Source organism: Oenanthe melanoleuca, chromosome Z (assembly GCF_029582105.1).
Source record: "Oenanthe melanoleuca isolate GR-GAL-2019-014 chromosome Z, OMel1.0, whole genome shotgun sequence".
In the NCBI taxonomy this organism is placed as follows: Eukaryota; Metazoa; Chordata; class Aves; order Passeriformes; family Muscicapidae; genus Oenanthe; species Oenanthe melanoleuca.
Window position 1 is genome coordinate 43,188,412 of NC_079362.1, and position 18,964 is coordinate 43,207,375.

General features: G+C 37.2%; 1 protein-coding gene across 2 annotated transcripts in view; it reads right to left on the reverse strand.

The window, feature by feature from the left end:
- Positions 1–3,526: 3,526 nt before the first annotated feature.
- Positions 3,527–18,964, reverse strand: part of FOCAD (focadhesin) — a 91,562-nt gene continuing 76,124 nt past the window's right edge. For both annotated transcript variants that reach the window (XM_056513723.1, XM_056513722.1), the window contains 14 exons: positions 18,161–18,283; positions 17,288–17,365; positions 16,840–16,911; positions 16,588–16,690; positions 15,398–15,478; positions 14,209–14,337; positions 13,123–13,238; positions 11,635–11,895; positions 10,932–11,021; positions 9,101–9,278; positions 7,645–7,742; positions 6,466–6,717; positions 5,264–5,339; positions 3,527–3,946 (listed from right to left, as the gene is read on the reverse strand). In XM_056513723.1, coding sequence (XP_056369698.1) covers positions 3,873–3,946; positions 5,264–5,339; positions 6,466–6,717; positions 7,645–7,742; positions 9,101–9,278; positions 10,932–11,021; positions 11,635–11,895; positions 13,123–13,238; positions 14,209–14,337; positions 15,398–15,478; positions 16,588–16,690; positions 16,840–16,911; positions 17,288–17,365; positions 18,161–18,283 — 1,731 coding nt within the window. In that variant the 3' untranslated portion in view covers positions 3,527–3,872. The remainder of the gene's footprint in view (positions 3,947–5,263; positions 5,340–6,465; positions 6,718–7,644; positions 7,743–9,100; positions 9,279–10,931; positions 11,022–11,634; positions 11,896–13,122; positions 13,239–14,208; positions 14,338–15,397; positions 15,479–16,587; positions 16,691–16,839; positions 16,912–17,287; positions 17,366–18,160; positions 18,284–18,964) is intronic.

An 18,964-nucleotide genomic window follows, 5' to 3' on the forward strand; every position in this document is an offset into this window, starting at 1 on the left:
TGGTGGAGGAACCAATGAAGAGAGGTGTGCTGTCCTCCAGAGGTCCCTTCCCACTCCAACAATTCTGCGATTCTATGCATTTAAATCTTTGTATCTTGAGATACCAGCACTCCCAGAAGTCTTTATGCAGGGCTGCTCTCCAGCCACTCTTCTACCCATTTAGACTTGTATCAGGGACTACTCTGTACCAGATACAGAATCCATAATTTTAATTTGTTAAATTTCATGCCATTGATCATAGCCAAATGCTCACCTATCCAATATCTTTCTGCATGATCTCTTGTCTCTCAAGAGTCAATAGCAACTTTCAAATTTAGTAATCAGCAAACATCCTAATGGTGCATTCAAGTCCTGCCTCCTGATCATGGATAAATACATTAAACTGAACTGGCCCTAGATTTGAATCCTGGGGAATACTGCAGATGACTGTTTGTCAGCCCCATGCACTACAATTCTTTGAGCTCTGCCAGTTCTTTAACCAGTGCACATGGACCCAACTCACCATTGAACAGCTAGTTCACACAGATGTTGTATGGGACAGCATCAAAAGCCCCACCAGGCGGTTGGCTCTATCACAGAAGCATATCAGATGAGTTACTCAGGGCTTTCCCTTTGTGAACTCAAGTTGACTGTGCTTGATGGTTGTATTGTTCTCTAAATGCCTTTCAATAGTATCCAGTATGATCTCCATAAATTTTCCCTAGTGATGAGGTTAGAGTAATAGGACTGAAGTTGCCTGTGTCTTTCCTCATGCCCTTCTGGTAAATTGGATTAATGTTGGCCAGTTTCTAGTCAGCAAGGATCTCCCCAGACTCCCAAGAGATAGCTCCTCCAGTGCTCTGGAATAAATCCTGTCAGGCCCCGTGGACTTAGAAAGATTAAACTGATACAACTGTTCATCTACAGTTACAGTGTCCAGAAATGAAAAGTCACTGCTGCTGTATGTTCTCTAACTGACAGGACAGGCCAGATCAATGTCTATCAATGTTATTAATAACTGATGCAAAAGCATTGTAATGCCTCTGCCTTTTCTTCATCCTTTTTACAGGTGACTACCTTAATCAAGAATTGGTTGAATATTTTCCTTAGATCTCCCCTTGCTCTAAACATACTCAGAATTTCTTTTTTTGTTATCTGACCCAACACTGGCCAGTTTCAACTCTGGCCTTTGGGTTTTTGTGTTTTCTCTCTACACATGGGAACCACAGCTCTGTAATCATCCTTTGAGGCCTGACCTCTCTTACAGAGATCATACAATTTCGTCTCTTCATTAGTTCCGAGAGGAGTTCCCTGTTCAGCCAAAACCAGAAAATTTATAAACTCATCATTTAAACTCATTATTATTGTGGGCAAAACAGCCACCTAAAAATCCCATCTTCTCCTCTATTCACAAACAGCAAGTTGGGGATGGTGGGGGGGAGTTGAGGGGACATCTTTCCTAGCTGTCTCAATGAATACTTGTGACAAGAAATTATCTTCAGCATGCTTCTGGAATTTCTCAGACTTCCTTGTCACAGTTGTCTGGCATTTCCATTGATGTCCATGAAATTTTCCATAAGAACCAGGGCTACTGGCCCAGAGATTTCTCCTCATTGCCCATAGATTAAATAATCAGTGCTAGCATTTGGCTGACTGAACAGCAGTAGACATCTGCTTTGTTTTCCATCTTCCTAATTCTCACTCAGAGGCTTTCAACCACATTATCCCTAATTGCAAGGAATGTACAGTGAAAACTGTGCCTTCCAATGCAACTCTTTGCCTTGCCTGCCCTGCCTATCCCTCCTGAACAGCCTATATCCCTGCATGAGAACACTCCAGTCATGGGACTCATTCTACAAAGTTTCACTGCAGATACTCTCCTAAACTCTCAGTGCTCTCTGCAGCTCTGTTAACATTGCAACCCTCAGGCCATGCTATGCCATTCCTTGGCATACATATTCTACAACACATTAGCAGCAATTCAGTTAATTGAGATGTTTATGTATTGCTCCTCTGTGCAAACATACATAGCAAGTAGGCATCACACAGCCCCTTTAAAAAAGACAAAATTTAATCTGAATTAAAATGCTCATAAAAATGCAAACTGAGATGATTAAAGGTGTAAGTTATTTTGAAACAGTGTATTAGAGATGGAGCCATTAAAATGTAATATATTTGGCTTTGTTAGAGATTACTTAGAAGTGCACACAAATGGGAATGTCATGAACTGAGATGCAGACTTGCTGACAATGACTTTCAAGACTTTCTGCATATTCACCTTTAGACAATTTTCTTAGTATGGAGTCAGAAATGCTCAAAAAACTACATCAAATTATCCAATATTTTGGAAAGGCAAACAAGTACTGCATTAATCATCCACACACCCAATCAGTGAAGAAATGCTCAGCCTTCACACAGCCACCCTTATTGGATGAGAAAATCCTAAAGTCATGGAATCACAGATTATTCTGAGTTGGAAGGGGGCCACAAGGATCATCAAAGTTCAGCTCCTGGACCTGCATAGGACAACCCAAGAATTACACCATGTGCCTGAATTCATTGTCCCAATGGTTTATTAACTCTGTCAGGATGGTGCTGTGACTTCCCTGGGGAGCTGTTCCAATGCCCAACCACCCTCTGGGGGAAGAACCATTTTCTAATGTCCAACCTAAAACTCCCCTGACACAACTCCAGGCCATCCCCTCAGGTCCTGTCACTGGTCACCACAGAGAAGAGATCAGTGCCTGGCCCTCCTCTTTCCCTCACGAGGAATTTGTAAATTGTGATGAGGTCTGTCCTCTGTCTCCTCTTCTCCAGGGCAAACAGACCCAGTGACCAAGAAGTCAGAGGAGAATTTCTGTTACAGAGAAATGTTACGAGTCCTGAAAATAAGGTAATTCTTCCAATGGGTGTGTCTTCTAAATATATGGAAAGATCATTTCCTTCAACCTGATAAAAAAATCAACAACCCGCTTACAGTACTGTTTTGAAAGACACTAGGGAACAGTGCCCAATTATATTCAGTTAATTTTTGTCTACCTTAGCAAGGAGGATTGCTAAATATAAAAGTGCTTTTAATATCTGTCTTGGTAAGATAGCAAAGTGAAAAATTCTCTATTCCTTCAGAAAGAAAAATAATAAATAAGGAATATAGCAGGGGCTAATATATTTAAGATGATAAATGCGGAAAAGAGTTGCTGTATTGTCCCCTTTCCCTAGAGGCACAGAAGAACTCTCCTTATGTGCCAAGAAGTGTAAAGGAGTTACAAGTGGGAAGAAAATTTCAGCTGTCCTGGAACTGCAGATACAAAAGCCATCAGGATCATTGATTCATTTCAGTGATCTTTATAAAGCCATTGCAAAACTGACATGCATACCACCCTTTTCAGAAACCCTGCTCACATTTTATAGTCATAATGTGTTGTCACTACAGCACAAGGATATTTTGCTACAGCTAAAGGAAGGATGAACAGTTAAAAAAATGCTCATTCCAATCCTCATTCCTGTTACACTAAAACATACTTTAGTAAATACACTATATACAAAGAAATTTCACAAGTTTGTTTTATTTTCACCCATTCCTTCAAAACTTCACAAATTAAAGGAATATTCCACTCCAGCTTTCGAGGTTCCCAGATGTCTTAATTGAAACTGAACATATATTTCTCATTTAGTTTCAGCAATTTTGAAAAACAAAAACATATCAGTTAAAGACAAAATATTCTTTTTCATAGGAATTTTTATGATGAAGCAAAAGGGAAAAAAACCCCAAACTCAATTAAAAATCTTGTGATAGGAAACATCTTTGAAATACAGCTTCTTGATGCCTGAGTAATAATATTATGTTTTCAAGTATGGACTGTTTTCTTCATTGGATAAGGTGCAGTGCGCAGCTACCACCCATAAGCTTTAGTCCATACTGCTTTCTTCTTGAACTCTGCAAGAGACCTCAAGGCCAGAAGTGTAACTGTGAAGACAGGGACAAATTACATTATATTGTGCAGTCCAAAGGAAAAGTTGCCTATTCTTCCTAGTAATTTTACTAACACAGGTTGGTTAGTTCTCCTTTTACTGACTCTTTCCGTAATTCTTTCACTTGTGGTGATGTGCTAGGCCCTTCCTCTGCTTTGTGGCATGTCTCCTACTGAAATCATATCACACCATCTTCTAATTAGTCTATCACTTAGGCACACAGATCAACCAACATCACAGAAAGTTCAAATTCAACAAGCAATGATGCAAACCAGGACTTAGAAGGCACTGGGAACAACAGAAGCACAAAGTCTCAAGTCCTCTGTGCAATTCACAGTTTGAAAGGATCATGTGTTTAGACAAAATCCAGTAACCAAGCTAGTCAGTCTAGTTATTCATATGGAAGTTTCATGTTCTAGTATGTAAAAGGAAAAAAACAATTGGAAGCTCAAGGGGAACAGTGACTTATCTCTATGAGGGCATACTTCGAATATATGTGCAGATCAGAACTCTTCTTTGATATACAGAGGAGGTTTTCCAACAGCCTTTGCAGGTGCAGATTAGCAGATATTACAGGGGCATTTACCAGAGTGACTAAAGACTGCAGCCATCAAAACAAGGGTAATTATCCTAAAAATGCAAATAACTTATAAATGGATTTCAAGAAGCCTTGTTCAGGCCCATCAGATCAGATGGTCCAAAGGAAGTGCATTGTGTTCATGGAAAGAACATGAACAGAACAATATTTGAGAATATTTGTGATGTCCTCTTAAAATGACTTGCACAGACCCTACATATGTAAGTAAGCAATGGGATGCATAGTAGAGCTACAACTCCTACCACAGTTCAACATATTGTCTACCTTACATCTTTCTTTTAATGTATCTTTTCAGCAACCTTCATTTCTCTTTCCTTTTTTCTCAGACTCTTTTACTAGGCTGTCCTAGTTCACCTCCTATCCCTTCTACACAGTGCAGTCTTTACTTGCACCTAAGTTACATGATTTGCATTCTAGTACTGGAGCATTTCCCAATAGCACGTTGCATCTTATTTTTAAGGTAACTTCAAAAACAACAGACAGATCTATCAATGAAACAAGCTTGTGCACAGGTGTACCTCTAGGTCCTTTGGACCCCAAGTGCTACATCATAAGCATCAGCAAATGAGACAGCAAATGTAAGGTGTTACAGAAAGAATGCCAACTTACTTGTGACCGTTACCTCAAAGACAAAATCTCACTTCTTTTAACAACTGCATTTTGATCTGTACTGATAGTTATGGAAAAATAAGGAACCAATTAAAAATATATTACCTTTTAGCAGGTCCACGGAAGATTTTGATAATGCTTCCTTAGGACATTCCATCATATTGATCAGCCAGTCAATAAACTGAAGATTGAAATATGAAAAAAAATCTGAATTAAAAGAGCCTCTGTATCAGAACGAATTATTTTCAGTTCAACAGACAACATTAGATTTCTGCTAAATTCAGTTATCTAATCAGAGGCAGTGGCCAATGAAGCTTCTGCCCAAAGTAAACAAAACACCCTAGAGTACATCTCCCTGTCAATGCAATTCTTCCCATAGCTGGATCTGAAACTCCCTTTGTTGCTTCTCATTATCTCAGCAATAATTCTTTGTAAGAAAAAGGCACACTGAATAGCTTCCCTCCATCTTGTCTGTTCATACCTTTAACCTATTAATATAATTCTTTCTTATCAGTCTCTTGTCCAAATGTTTTACTGCAAATCCTTCAGAACTCTTATTGCCTTTGTTCCTCTTTTGACCCCTCTCTTCTTTTTTCTGGCAGTGCAGAGTGCCTGGATGACAATATGGTATTTAAACTCATAAGGATGATTTTCAGGGCAAGGCCTCACATTCTTCCTTAAAACCTAATTAGGCTCTTGCATCCTAACAGCTCACCCCTGCATTCCTCCCACATTCTGAATTCTTACTTTACTGGTAACTTTCAGCACAGAAGCATGCTCAGAGAAACCAGTCCTCAACAGATTCCAGTTTGCACAAAACAGCTAACTATTAATATATAGATTAATAGCAGTACTTCCACATATAGCAACTACATGCACGGCACAGTTTTACCAAATTAGGCACAATTTTCCACATTTAATTGCAACTCATACTTCAAAATAAATGACACACACTTCAAACTGTACAGAAGATCTTTGATTTCTCTGAATTTACAGTGTGGAGTGTCCAACTGCAGAGCATCCTTCTTTCAGTGTTTAAAACACTGACTTGCTACCAGCAGCTCCCAACTCTCTTCTCCCTTATTTTCTTAACAGTTTGACTCCCAGCTTTGGAATTTTATACTTTTTTTGCAGCTCTCAAATTTTACTTGAGAAACTCCTTTCATATCTGATTAAAAATAAAGTGAGATCACAACTGAGATACAATAAAATATAGAGGAAATAACTGCTCTATCTAAGACCAAAGCTGACTATCAAGAATGGGGTGCTTTCTAATGTAAAGTGATTACCACTACATGCAATTTTACCTTTTGTGTTTGTTCTTTCCATGGTTCTTTAGCCAGCAAAAGGGAAAGGCTACTTGGAAGGAGAGTGAGAGTCTCTTGCACAGCAAACTGGTCAGTGGGGTGCTTGCCAATGTGTTCCTCAGGTAATTCTGGTGATACCATGTGGTGTTTCCACACTGACCAGTCTGCACTGAGGCCAAGCAGTAATGGTGCACCATGATCAGCCCAGGCCAATACAGAAGCTGCAAATAGCCACATGAGGAAATCTATGCTCTAAACAGGAAAAAGGCAAAACCACACTTTATTAAATGAATAATACAGAAGGAGAAAAAAAAATTTAAAAACTCCACCAAAAAAACCCCAAACCCCCTCCCCCCACAAAAACAAACAAACAAAAAAACAAAAACTAAACTAATCCAAAAAAGAAACTAACAAAAAACCCCCAAGACCAAAACCCAGATGGTGACTTGCTCTTAAACAATAATCTAAAAATTCATGTAAAATTCAAAATGCAAGAACTAGAAAGTTTTTAATATCCTTCTCTGCTTTGAAAAGCACAAGCTTCTTTTCTAAATTCAAACTAAAATGTTTACAGAAAGAGAAGTAAAAATCACACTCTTCTAAAATAATATTTTCGATTAAAGCTGATCCACAATTCATTTAAAATAGGGAATTCACTTTTTCACAGCAACCTGACTGTTGAGGAAAATCAGAGATGGTCACCCTTGTGTTGCTATGGTTGAGAAATAACTGAGAAATATTGCAGCAATGTAATGAATGCCTTTCTGATCTAAGCAGCAGCTTATTTTATGTCCTCAAACAGAAGACCTAAACATGTGAACATTATTTCTCTAAAACAGGCCCTCTCAGAATCAGAAGCGACACAGTTCTGACCTGCCTAGACAGTTCTACTAGCGAATTCAAAATTTTCCATCAATTGTTCTAAATTCAGAAAATTTTAAGTAATTATTTCCTTTAGTTGCCTTTAGGTTCTATCATAACTTAAATGTAAAGGTTATTTTAAAGTAAGAGTTTTAAATACACATTAATTCACAAAAATTGTGAAAATTTTCTCTGTGGTAGTCACAGAAGATCAATCTTCTAAAATACAAAAGCATGGGGAATAATACTTATTACTGAGGAAAAATGTGGAATACGTTAGAACCTCCTTCTTGCTGCAAGTAATTTTCACAGCATTACCTCTTTTAGATCAACATTTTGTAAGGGTATTGATTTGTTTGCTACATTTCTGATGTAGCCCATCAGGTCTAACAGCCAGTCCATTCTTTTCAGAACTCCTAGAAAAAAGAATAAGAACACTGACTCATGTCAAACACTAGAATGCACTGCTTTTTATTAAAAAGCAAGCACACAAAATTACTATAGCAAGAAAGTACCAATTGTAGAAGAACAAAGATCACCAACACTACTATCACATTTGGTTAATTCTGCCACTGACAGAAAACACACAGGCCCTTAAATAGTACAGAAACTCTGCTTATAATGTAGGCAACACACTGAACATACAGAAAAAAAAGACTGAGTGAGGATTATTTGACATAATGGCAGCCTGCAGGACCCAGTAACCAATGATATAACTGCTACAGAATCCTAAAGCCTCCCTCAATATGCAAAGTACTGTGAAAATGGTCCTACGGTGCTGAGAGGGTCAGTAAAATATGGTCAAGGCATGCAAATAAAATCAGTCCTCAATTCAGCCCAAGGATGGAAGACATTTTATTGGTTCAGGTTTGGCTATCCATAATCTGTTCTACCTCCTATAAACTAATATCCATACTCACCACCAAGACCACATTACATCACACCATACATTATTATGTCCATGTAATCTTTACAAGTGCCCCCTTTCATGCTGTCCCCTCTTTTACCCAAAGAATCCTCACTTCACTCAATTAAAGCTCACTAGTCTTTGAAGTTCTTCAAACACAGCTGGTAGCTAAGGCATCTGGCAATATAATGCTTTGAAGTTGTTCAGTGAACACAGGCAGACAAAAACCTTTCTGCCATGAAAATGAGACCTCATTCTTGTATCTTTCTGTTCTTGTTTCTTCCTTATTTACCTTCCTGTGTGATTCTCCTACTTGTCTTGTCTCAGCCCCTATGCTTTGTCAGACCCATAGCTGAGCCAGCCCAAATCATATCTGCTATAGTTATGAAGAGGAAGAAAGGGAAATTTATTTCCTGTGTTAAATCAGTACAAGGAGCTCAGGAAAGAAAGTTATCTCCGTAGTTCAACCAGTCTCATGGGAACATCCCCCCACTTTCTGTGTCACATACCAGTAAGTCAGATTTTAGGTCAGGAGGTTAGCAGAGTTGCACTATTATGTACATCTGTAACACTACCCTGAGCGAGAGACACAGATCTAGTTAAAACTCTGGTCTGTAAACCACACTGATGAGACAAATGACTTGTACCTGGACCACAGAAAAAGAAGTAACTGGAGAAAAACATAAAAGCAAAATTTTATACAAGTATTTGAATAATACAAGAATTCTGAAGACAGTAGTTCCTAATATAGAAAAATTTGGAAACACTTTTGTTAAACCATCTTATAAAATAAGTTTAAAGGAATCAGTGTAGATTCATAAGTATCTGTTAATCTCATTGTTGATTTTTCTTTAAGCCTAATCTTACCTGTATTTTCATGTCTCACAATACGAGCATGATAGAAACTATGCAAGAACATCCATAAAATATTTTCTTTCTGGTGATATCCTGCCACAATTTCAATCATGGCACTCAAGTTCGTCAGAGGCAATCTGCCTTGAGAAACTAAATACAATTTCAAGAATGTGGCCTTCTCTATATTGTTCTGCAAATGCAATAAAAAACATGTTAAGTTGGAAGATACATTTTTGTGGGAACAGTAAATTTTGTATTCCTCTTTATAAAAATATAATAAACTCTTTGAATAACTTGTAAGCTTAGTTTTCCTCAAGACATGTTATTAAGCAGAAGACTGTACATATTACTTGAACTTTACACTGTTTGAAAACAGTCCAGCAAAGTATAACTCACTACAGCTTGTTTTCACACTGCTTTAAATTTTACATTCTCCTTTGAAATGGAATGACCCAGCTTAACAATTCTGGACACTCAAATCTTCTTACAAAACAGATACACTGTAGTCACTAGTCACAAAAAGAGTTTATTTAAATAATGTTTTCAGCGTGAAAAAATAACTGAAAAATATACGGAAATGACAGTTTAGCTTCCAAAACCTATTTGAATGCTTGATGCTCTAGTGAATCTGATAGCAAACAGAACAGGGGGCTTTACGTCACAGATGTTTGTTTTTAAAAGCTTGATCTGAAAGCATCAAGTTCTTCCACACAGGTCATTTCCTTAGCATTTCAGCTGCTAAGAATTCCACTGCTAATTGATTCCACTGGTGAACTACAAGATGAAAGCTTTTTTATTCCATTATCATCCTCAGTCATCTTGTCCACCAGGAAACATTCTGAGTGTGAATGTAAATATAGAACATGAAGTCAAGAATGAAAGGTTTTCAGTCAATTATTTCACATTTTTAACAGAAGCACAGATCCACCAGTTCAAGGACAAGTCACCAGGATGCATTTACAGTCTAGTTTCAAGCAGGTGGATATATTAACCAAAGAGGACTGCAGTCTGCTATTTGCATCATTGGTTTGAGATGTAGAAGATAAACCATTCTGGTTCACATCTGTGATGGGTTTAGTGCTGGCCAAATTGCCAATGCACCCACTACAATTATTTACGCATTTCCAGTCAGGCTTACATCAGTTTCCACCGAAGTAAAATCCTGTGATCCCCCTGTCATGCCAGCAATAGAAACAGATTCTGCCCCCACACGTTTTGATGGCATTAATGTTCAAAACCAGTACAATAGCACTCCAGTTCTGATAATGGAAGCACTTCCCAGAATCACAGAACCAGTTAGGCTGGAAAAGACCTATGAGATTATCAAGTCCAACATAGGATATACTATTTCAACTGGACCTGGCACTGACTACCACATCCAGTCTTTCCTTAAACATCTCAAGCAACAGTGTCCCCACCATCTCCCTGGTGTGACATTCTCATTCTAAGGTCTAATCATGCTTTCTGTGAAGAAATTCTTCCTAATGTCCAGCCTAAACCTCTCCTGGCGCAGCTTAAGACTGTGTCTTCTTGTCCTGTCTGGGACTGGCTGCCTGAGAGAAGAGGCCAAACCCTACCTGACCAAGTTAGTTAAGACACTCTGGTTCAAAGCTCCCAGGTGAAATCATGAGTATTTCAGTTGCTTTGAGAAACTTTGGGATATGGATTCTTATAACTTCTCTCTACTGCCTGCAGATTAGATCCAGGACACTCTTACCTACATGTCAGATAAATCACTTAAATGCTCCCAATGAAATAAAATATAGTCTGGTGACAATAGAAATGACAAGGTTGCTTGTTTCACGTGATCGGTGATAAAAAAGCAGAATTAAAATGCAATTACCTTGGAGATCTGGACAATGCGATTGATCTCTGAATCGGCCATTTCTGAAATACATCTTGCTACATCAATATACATCTCCAGTTCACCTCTCTGCAAACAGAAAAATAAATGCATGTCTAAATGTCTATTTCTGGCTTTCTTCATCATCAAAATTGGTGAGTTTAGGACCTGTTATAGTAATGATGAATAATTAATTTATCCTCTAGCTTCACTTAATCTATTTTAGAAATTCTTTATTTGCTATGGATTTCAATGTACATCAATCTACAAGAATAATGGTATTTGAATACTTTCAAAAAGCTTATTTTATTTTTAATGCAAATCGCCATTCTTTTGAAGTATTTTCTGTAGCTAAATAATTTCTTTAAATCACTGTGAGAAGTTGAATCTTCTGAGGGATAAAGAAAGCCTTCTCATTGTTCACTTCCTCTCTTTCAATAACATTTATTTCTGTACTGTATTTTTCCTTTACTGAATCATTTGAGGGAGGAGTGCACATTAGATTGATTTCACAATGTCATATTTTAAAACAACCAAAAGTAAGTTAAATTGAAATTATGCTGCTAATTTAACTATTATCATTAAAAGCTGTGCATTTAATTCAAATTTTGAATGTGATCCATCTCTGCGAAAAGACGGGACTTACAATCATTAAAAAAAATACCTAACTACACTGTTCATACACCTCATACACACTCCTTACCTGAACCTCATTTGGAAGAAGCTCATATATTTTCTCCACAGCCTGGCACAAAAAGGTCCAGCAAAACTGAGCAGGATTGGGAAGTTTCATTGCCTGGAGGAGCCCCTGTAGAACACACTGGCAAGTTTCTGGGCTTTTTGTGCGGTTCTTCTCTTCAAATTGTTGTATCAGAAGCACTTCGGTAAAAAACTGCAGTTTGTCTTCTGCAACATGTTGCATCCACAGGGACAGGGACATGAAAAGGTATTTCTGAGTTTTCATCTGGAAAGGAAAAAAATTTGCTCAATTTCAAATTCTAGCTCTTCACTGACCTTGAACTATTGTTGGATAAAATTATAAGAGAGTGGTTTCATAAAGCTTATGAAATATTTTAAAATATTTATTAGTTCTTTTCTTCTTCCCTTTTTTTGATGAATTTTTTGAATTAAAAGCAGTTCAAACATGTCAATATTAAGTTTTCATTAAAAACTGAAAACTTACTTTTAAGGAATCCTAGACATCACATCTCCATGCAGACAGAGCGATTTTAATACATGTTGCCTGCTGCATTCCTACACAAAGCATACAGACTGTCCAGACAGTAACGGGCAGAAGTATGATAGCCATAGAAAAATTAATGTTGCTAGCTAGTGAAGAAGAATGAATAACCTCTACAAAATGCAGAGCTCACATACTCTGTGGCTCACCTTATTTTGTGACCTCAAATTCCCACTGCAGTTGGAAAAGTGGTAGTCAGAAATCAAATCTTTTTTGGTACCTTACCAATTATGTTCCTTAAAACTGACAGCAAATGTTTGCATATCTAAGACTAATAAATTAAAACAAAAAACACTCCTTGAAGAGATCACAGAAACAAACAATTTTCTGAGAACTGTCATGAATCTGCTCCTGAATTTGTATAAGATTAAAGAAATTTGCAGTCAAGTGTTTTGTGGGATTCAGGGAGTTTTATATACTGTACTATGGAATCCACATTTTAATTCCAGAAGAACAGCAGCGAAGGATAAGACCAAATTTGATTATACTGTAGGTTAGTGTGTTTGGTATGTACAAAATTAAGGCAAGGTTTTCAAGGCACAGCTTTTTTTTCTAGTTAGATCAAGAGACCTTGCTAGAAAAAAGCAGGTAAGCTTTTGGACAAATTAGGATAGACCTTTTTTTTAAGACTATCAGCTGGTATAATAAAACACACTTTTTCTCCCTACACACCATGATTTTTGTCTCCAGGTTATCACTACTACAGCATGAAACGAAGAGAGAAAAAAGGTCTTAAGCAGTAAAGTAAAATCAGTGTAGCAGGTCTTAAGTCTGCCTTGAATTTCAAGGCCCCAGAATAACCTTTCTCTTACTAAAAATACTGACTAAATGGTACTTCTGAAGAATTCTGAACTCAGTAATCCTTTTCTGGTGAGACAGCCTAAACATTGTCACTGAGGAATTTTATATGAAAGAGGTGCTGAGCTCCCACAAGTTTTCTGACATACGTACACTGAGACTGTAGATAAGGGGAGGTGCCACCCACATCCCTAAAAGCATTGCTGCATTTTGAGATGACTGGGCCTGAGTCACAGCCAGTTCAAGGCAGAGATGTTTCACCTCATGACCTAAACCAGAAGAAAACAAACTAAGTTACAAAGAAATTATTTTCCCTTTAAATTTGTTCTCAATTCATAAAATAAAGGAGGGTTATTGTTCTACTAGAGCATTACATTATAACTTATTTTTCTAAAATCCTACTTAAAGCTTTTAACACATACATGTTAGAAGACTCCTCTTTCCATTCATGCACTTTCAGCAAGAAATATCAGCATTTTTAAAAATTATTTCAATTCACTCAGGAACAAAAATGTGGGAATGCTAAGAAAAGTAAAAATTAAAAAAATCCTTGCCAAATAAAGTTAAGATTTAATCCACGGAAGGAAAAACAAATCAATATTCCTGGACTATGGTTTCCTCGGCATATTCCCTGATTTACAAAAGTAAAACTCCTAAGTGAAAAGCGGGAATAAAAAAAACCTCCAGACATTTAACAAGTTTCAGCTCTTCGTAAGAACTGCAAACCTCCATACAGGAAATTTTTTCCATTACTTTGAAAATTATCACTCAATGTAATTTAGTAAAAAGTGTATTTCAAACTAGTGATGATTTTTAGTGATGATTTTCAAATTAGCCAGATGAGCCACCAAACAGTTCAAATATGTGGAAAAGTTGCATGCAGGCTCTGACACAGGCATTGCAACACACATTTAGCAGGTACTGAAAACAGGATGCAATTAGTTAAGTTTTATAATTGGGTCTTACATAAATAGTTCAAATGAAATATTCAGGCCACTTTCACTAATGTTTTAGGGAACTTCTCTGATCTTCTTTAGTTTTTCTTCAGCTAAAATAGTGTCCACATGGTGATGGCAAATATATACTTGCAAACACTAAAAAGTCAGTCTTGAAAGCATAATAAAACTGACCACTGCACTAACTTCAAGTCCTGAAGAGGGCTCCAAAGTTTGTGAAAGCTGCATTAGTAAATAACTCTCGTGACAAATGTAAGTCTTAATAGAAAACTACCACTCTTACCGAAGTCCAGCCTCATCAAAGGAGAAAGAATGGATGCCCAGTTTACAGGTGGATACTGATGGCTTTCTCCAACTAATGCAATGGGTGCCAGTGCTACTTTCACCAGCTCAGCTGGGACAGATTCAGGGCCTAGAACAGGAGAATCAGTCTGAATTTTATACACACATATTTGGATGAACATCTCAGCAAAAATTGTGAACACTGCACTGTAGTTTGAGCTATAGTAAAGAACTGAAAACTGTTACAAAATCACTGTCACTTTCTTTTGCATCTGAGAATTAGCCATTTCATTTATAATGAACAGTTACAGTTTTAATCTCCCATAAAAACGGCTTATTTTTTACTAATAAATAGAAGCTTTCTGATCCCTTGTTCTTGAGTCAATTTACAAGTTAATTACAGATCTTCCTCATCTAGTAAGGTAGTATTTTTACATTTCTTATTGGGAGAACACAAAGTTTTCTGACACTGCTTTCCTTTCTCATCTTGTAAATGGAGACCAAAAGAACAGTCAGATAGGTGCTAACCTCTGCTATATACTGTGTTATGTCAACATAAGTTAACTCAGTTCTCCTGGTATCAAAACAGGCATTTTAACCTCCATTTAAAGCAAAGCTTGCTTCATAGGAAAGCAGGGAGCTCCCTTAGCTCCACACAGGAGTAACCCTCTATATCAGTCTTAAGACTACTCCAAGACATCTCTCTTTCACCAGGCTTCCTCATGTAAGACCATGCAAGACTTTCTTCAGGCTTCTTCGCATCTATCACAGCAGTAATCTGTTTGATACTACTCTGTTACAGAGTATCTTAACCCAACATAATCGAAACAAGGGACAGCATAAAGTCTGTCTGACGATGAAGTATTAACTGAGCAGGCTAACACCTAAAATTATCTACTTTCATTCTCACTGGGAAGAAACATCTCACCAGCAGAGAGGGAAGGGAAAAGAGTTTTAAAAGTAAAAAATTAGGTGGAGAAAAAAAGCCCTAACTACACATTATTACCTTATCTTTCTGAGTGTAATTAAATTTTCTTTCTGAGTGTCATTAGATTTCTATTTTAAATACCTCACATTAGTGAAGTTCAAATTTGTACTCAGAAAAGTTCTCTTAGCAAATAAAAGCAAGTGTTTGTACCTTTTATAGCTGTAACAAATTTCCCAGACAAATACTGTAGTTTGATCCTTACCTTTCTTTCCACTTTCAATGGCAAAGTCAATGGCTGCCCTGATAAAGCTGTTTACAGGTAAGTAGCTAAAATCTGGAGGAACTGTGGAGATAAAAAGACTGCTTGTATTCTAAAACATCATCAGCAAAAATTATAACCTTCTGCTCCCATGTAAATGTAAAGGTCAAATTGAGCTATGTTTGAGCTAACTGATTCTGTAGATGACTCAGAGTATTTAACCCACAAGACTGATAGATGTATTGGCCTTTTCACCTTTAAGGCAAGCTAAACACTTCTGGCGGTGAGAGGTGCCAGATCTGAAAAAACAAATTCACAGGTCAACTGAAAAACTTCCTTAAAAATATATTTGGCACTGCAAAGCTGGGCTTTGAAAGGGAGTGCTTCAAAATTTTAGGAAGTTTAATGCAGCAGAGACATTCCATATCTATCTAACTCTAGGCATGCAGGCACACATAAAAACAGAAACTTTGAGAGACTTTTCTCTGTGATGTTCATCTACATTTTGTATTTTTGGTTCCTAGTTTAGTTCACACCAAATTGAACAGCTTCAACTTCATTAGTTGGTGCTTATTACTGGTATTTCATTAATGATTAATTATCCGGCCTTTATTTTACCACTGGATATTGAAACAATTGAAATACTTGAAATTAGTGATGTATCAGCTGCCCTGAAAGGGCACAGAATGCTAGTTTTTTTATTTCAGCCAACCAGAAAATATCTGTTCAGGAAAAATACTTTCAAAAAGTCAGCTTGGTTTTCTTAAAGATAAGTTTTTAAATATTGATTTTTTTATACAGTGGAAGTGCTAAAACAAATAGAAGATTAATCAGTCCTAAAAGGCACAGAGTAGATGTCAAATACATGTGCCATAGGAATTGTAAGACCTGTTTTACAGTTTATCCTATAAAAAAATAAAGAAGCAATATACAAGTTTCACTAGAACAATTTAAAACCTTACTTTCACACCGCAATTAAAAGCATATGTGGGGAATCCTATTCAGCACACTAATTCCTGCTTCATGTTCCAGCCTTTAGGCACACAGGATCATGAGTTCTCGATTTAAAGGCTGTCATGTCACTTCACAGGACTGCAATGTCTAACCTGTATTATCTAATGTGGCCTTCATTGTCTTTTTAGTGATGTGCTATTTCGACATGTTCTTTAAGAAGCAGTAATAAAGCATCTTACCAGATGCCCTGTTCTGGGTAGAAGACAAACAGGACATGTGAAGACGTCCCAGAAGTCTCACTGCATTTGTCTGAAGACCAATCTGCTCTGAGAAACTAATTATCTGTTGAGACAATAAACCACTAGTTAGAAAAATTTTCATACACTGCATCATTCAAGCTGGACACAAACAGTTTCTTTCCAACAGACTTGGCTTGCTTGTGCAAGGTGTGAAGGTACACTAGTGCATTACCCAAAGGAGGAAACCATTACCTGTGTAAGGGTTCTGATCACTTCATTCAGCTTACTTTGAAACTGTGAGGACTGAATGCTCTCAGATTTCAACTGCAAGAGAAGAAGAAAAAAAGGAGAATTTTGTAAGAGGTAAAAAAAAAGGAACAGAGAAAAAATTCTGAAAACAGATTACATTTGCACCCATGCCTTTCTCTGGGGAGTGGGAGACAGAAAAGGAGAAAGCTATAGGGCCGTAAACTTTTCCTCAGTAGCATTGCACATAGGCCATATGATGGCAAAATTGAACAAACCCCATTTTATGCACTGCAATTCAATATTGCTTGTTTCGTACCCAACATGAATTATTGCGAAAATGTGATGTCCTGGTTTACAGCCATTGCTGTAGGAATGGGGAAGATGCATCCCATCTTGCCCTCTAGCCAAATTTCTCCATGAGATTAAGGTACATTTGCTTGCATATTCTCACCTGTATTATGCCTCCTTCAGAGCCCACCAGTGCAACCAGCCCACTGACAGCAGCCAGACGCTCCATTGTTGGAGAACCCTGGAAACATAAATCAGGACCAGTGAGCCAATGTGATGACACAACACTATGTAGGACATAATGCTTGTTTCTTCCAACTTAGAAACCATAACTACTACTTCAGCATGGCAGACAATACTAATCCCTTTCTTGATGAATCAAAGCTTTATATGGAGTCTTTTCTCACTCCTCTAAATCTGAAATCTTCATGGATTGACAAATCACTTTTTTTCTCTAGCATCATCTGCATTCCACAAAATATACCAGTTGCAATTCAACTCCAAACCAGTTTCTTTATTGATAATTACCTTCAGCTGCAATCTTAATGTGTAAATTTAGAGTTTGATTTGAAATACCTAACTTTTCCAGATAAATTGAAATTATTATAATGACAAAACCGCTATAATTACCCTTCCCTTTTATAGTTTTGACAAGCAGCACCTGATTTCACAAGACATTTTCACTTAATCCTTGGGCACTGTTCCAACTTAGTGAAAAATGTCTAAATTAAGACCTTATTGAGATGAGCATTTCTCATAAATTACCCAAGTAGAAGAGAAACAGGGATTTTTCCTTTTAACAAACAGCCCAAAGTTATACTGTACTCTTGCTTTCAAATATCAATCAAACAGCATATTCAGATAGTCATAACTTTTCCTAGCATCATTCCCACAGAAGCAAGGAAAATTATATTCCTACTGTTTATTTTAAACCATATACCATCCCTTCCCCATCTCCTCTACCCTCACTCATGCAAAAAACCCCAGAACAACAAAACAAGTACAAAACCCAGAATACGCATTCAAACTCCTTTACCTCTGCAAGCACAATTTTTATCCAGGTTGGCATTAGTCTGTTACTCAGGTCTTCAGCTTTCCCATGACCACAAGCTGACAATCCATGTACTATTGCACCTAAAGCTAAAGCAAAGCTGTAGGTCTGTAATGTGAAAAGAACTTATTAAAAACAATTTTACAAAAATACATTTATTATCAAAACATTACTTACATATTTATTATTTCCCAACAATTAGAGGTAATGTCTTTGTCTAGAATACCAGATGACTCTTACATCAAGTGACATGGGATTTTCTGAAATTAAATCTTTGGCACACAGAGCCTTTGTTTTAGAGCAGATTTCCTGATATGAAGATAAAAAGCTCTAGCACAGGTAGTTAGCTCTGACGTCCTATTTTTCAGATAAACACTCTGAACAGCTGATTAATGTACTAGCAGGCTTTGATTCAAAAATGGTTGCCTCCCCCAGCTCCTTCAATTCCTGGCAAACTTTAACAAGAAAAGAACTTGCACTAAAATATTGAGATTATTTTTGGCAATTTGAGGGGTACCCTAGTACATTAGGGGTAAAATACACACCTTGAGGAAGCTGGGTTATGACCAGCTGGTTATAACCAGGTGGTTATAACCACCACTGTCTGGTGGTTAAGGGAAAGCAAAAATTCAGAACCACTCAGCTGATGTATTTTCCCACCAAGAAAAATAATTTATAGAAATATGCTACAAAAGAGACAAAAAATGGCAGGATACAGGGACTAAAAGCACAAAATGTAAGAATTTCTCTTCCAAGTGCAATCAAATACATAAAATTTGCTTTTATTTC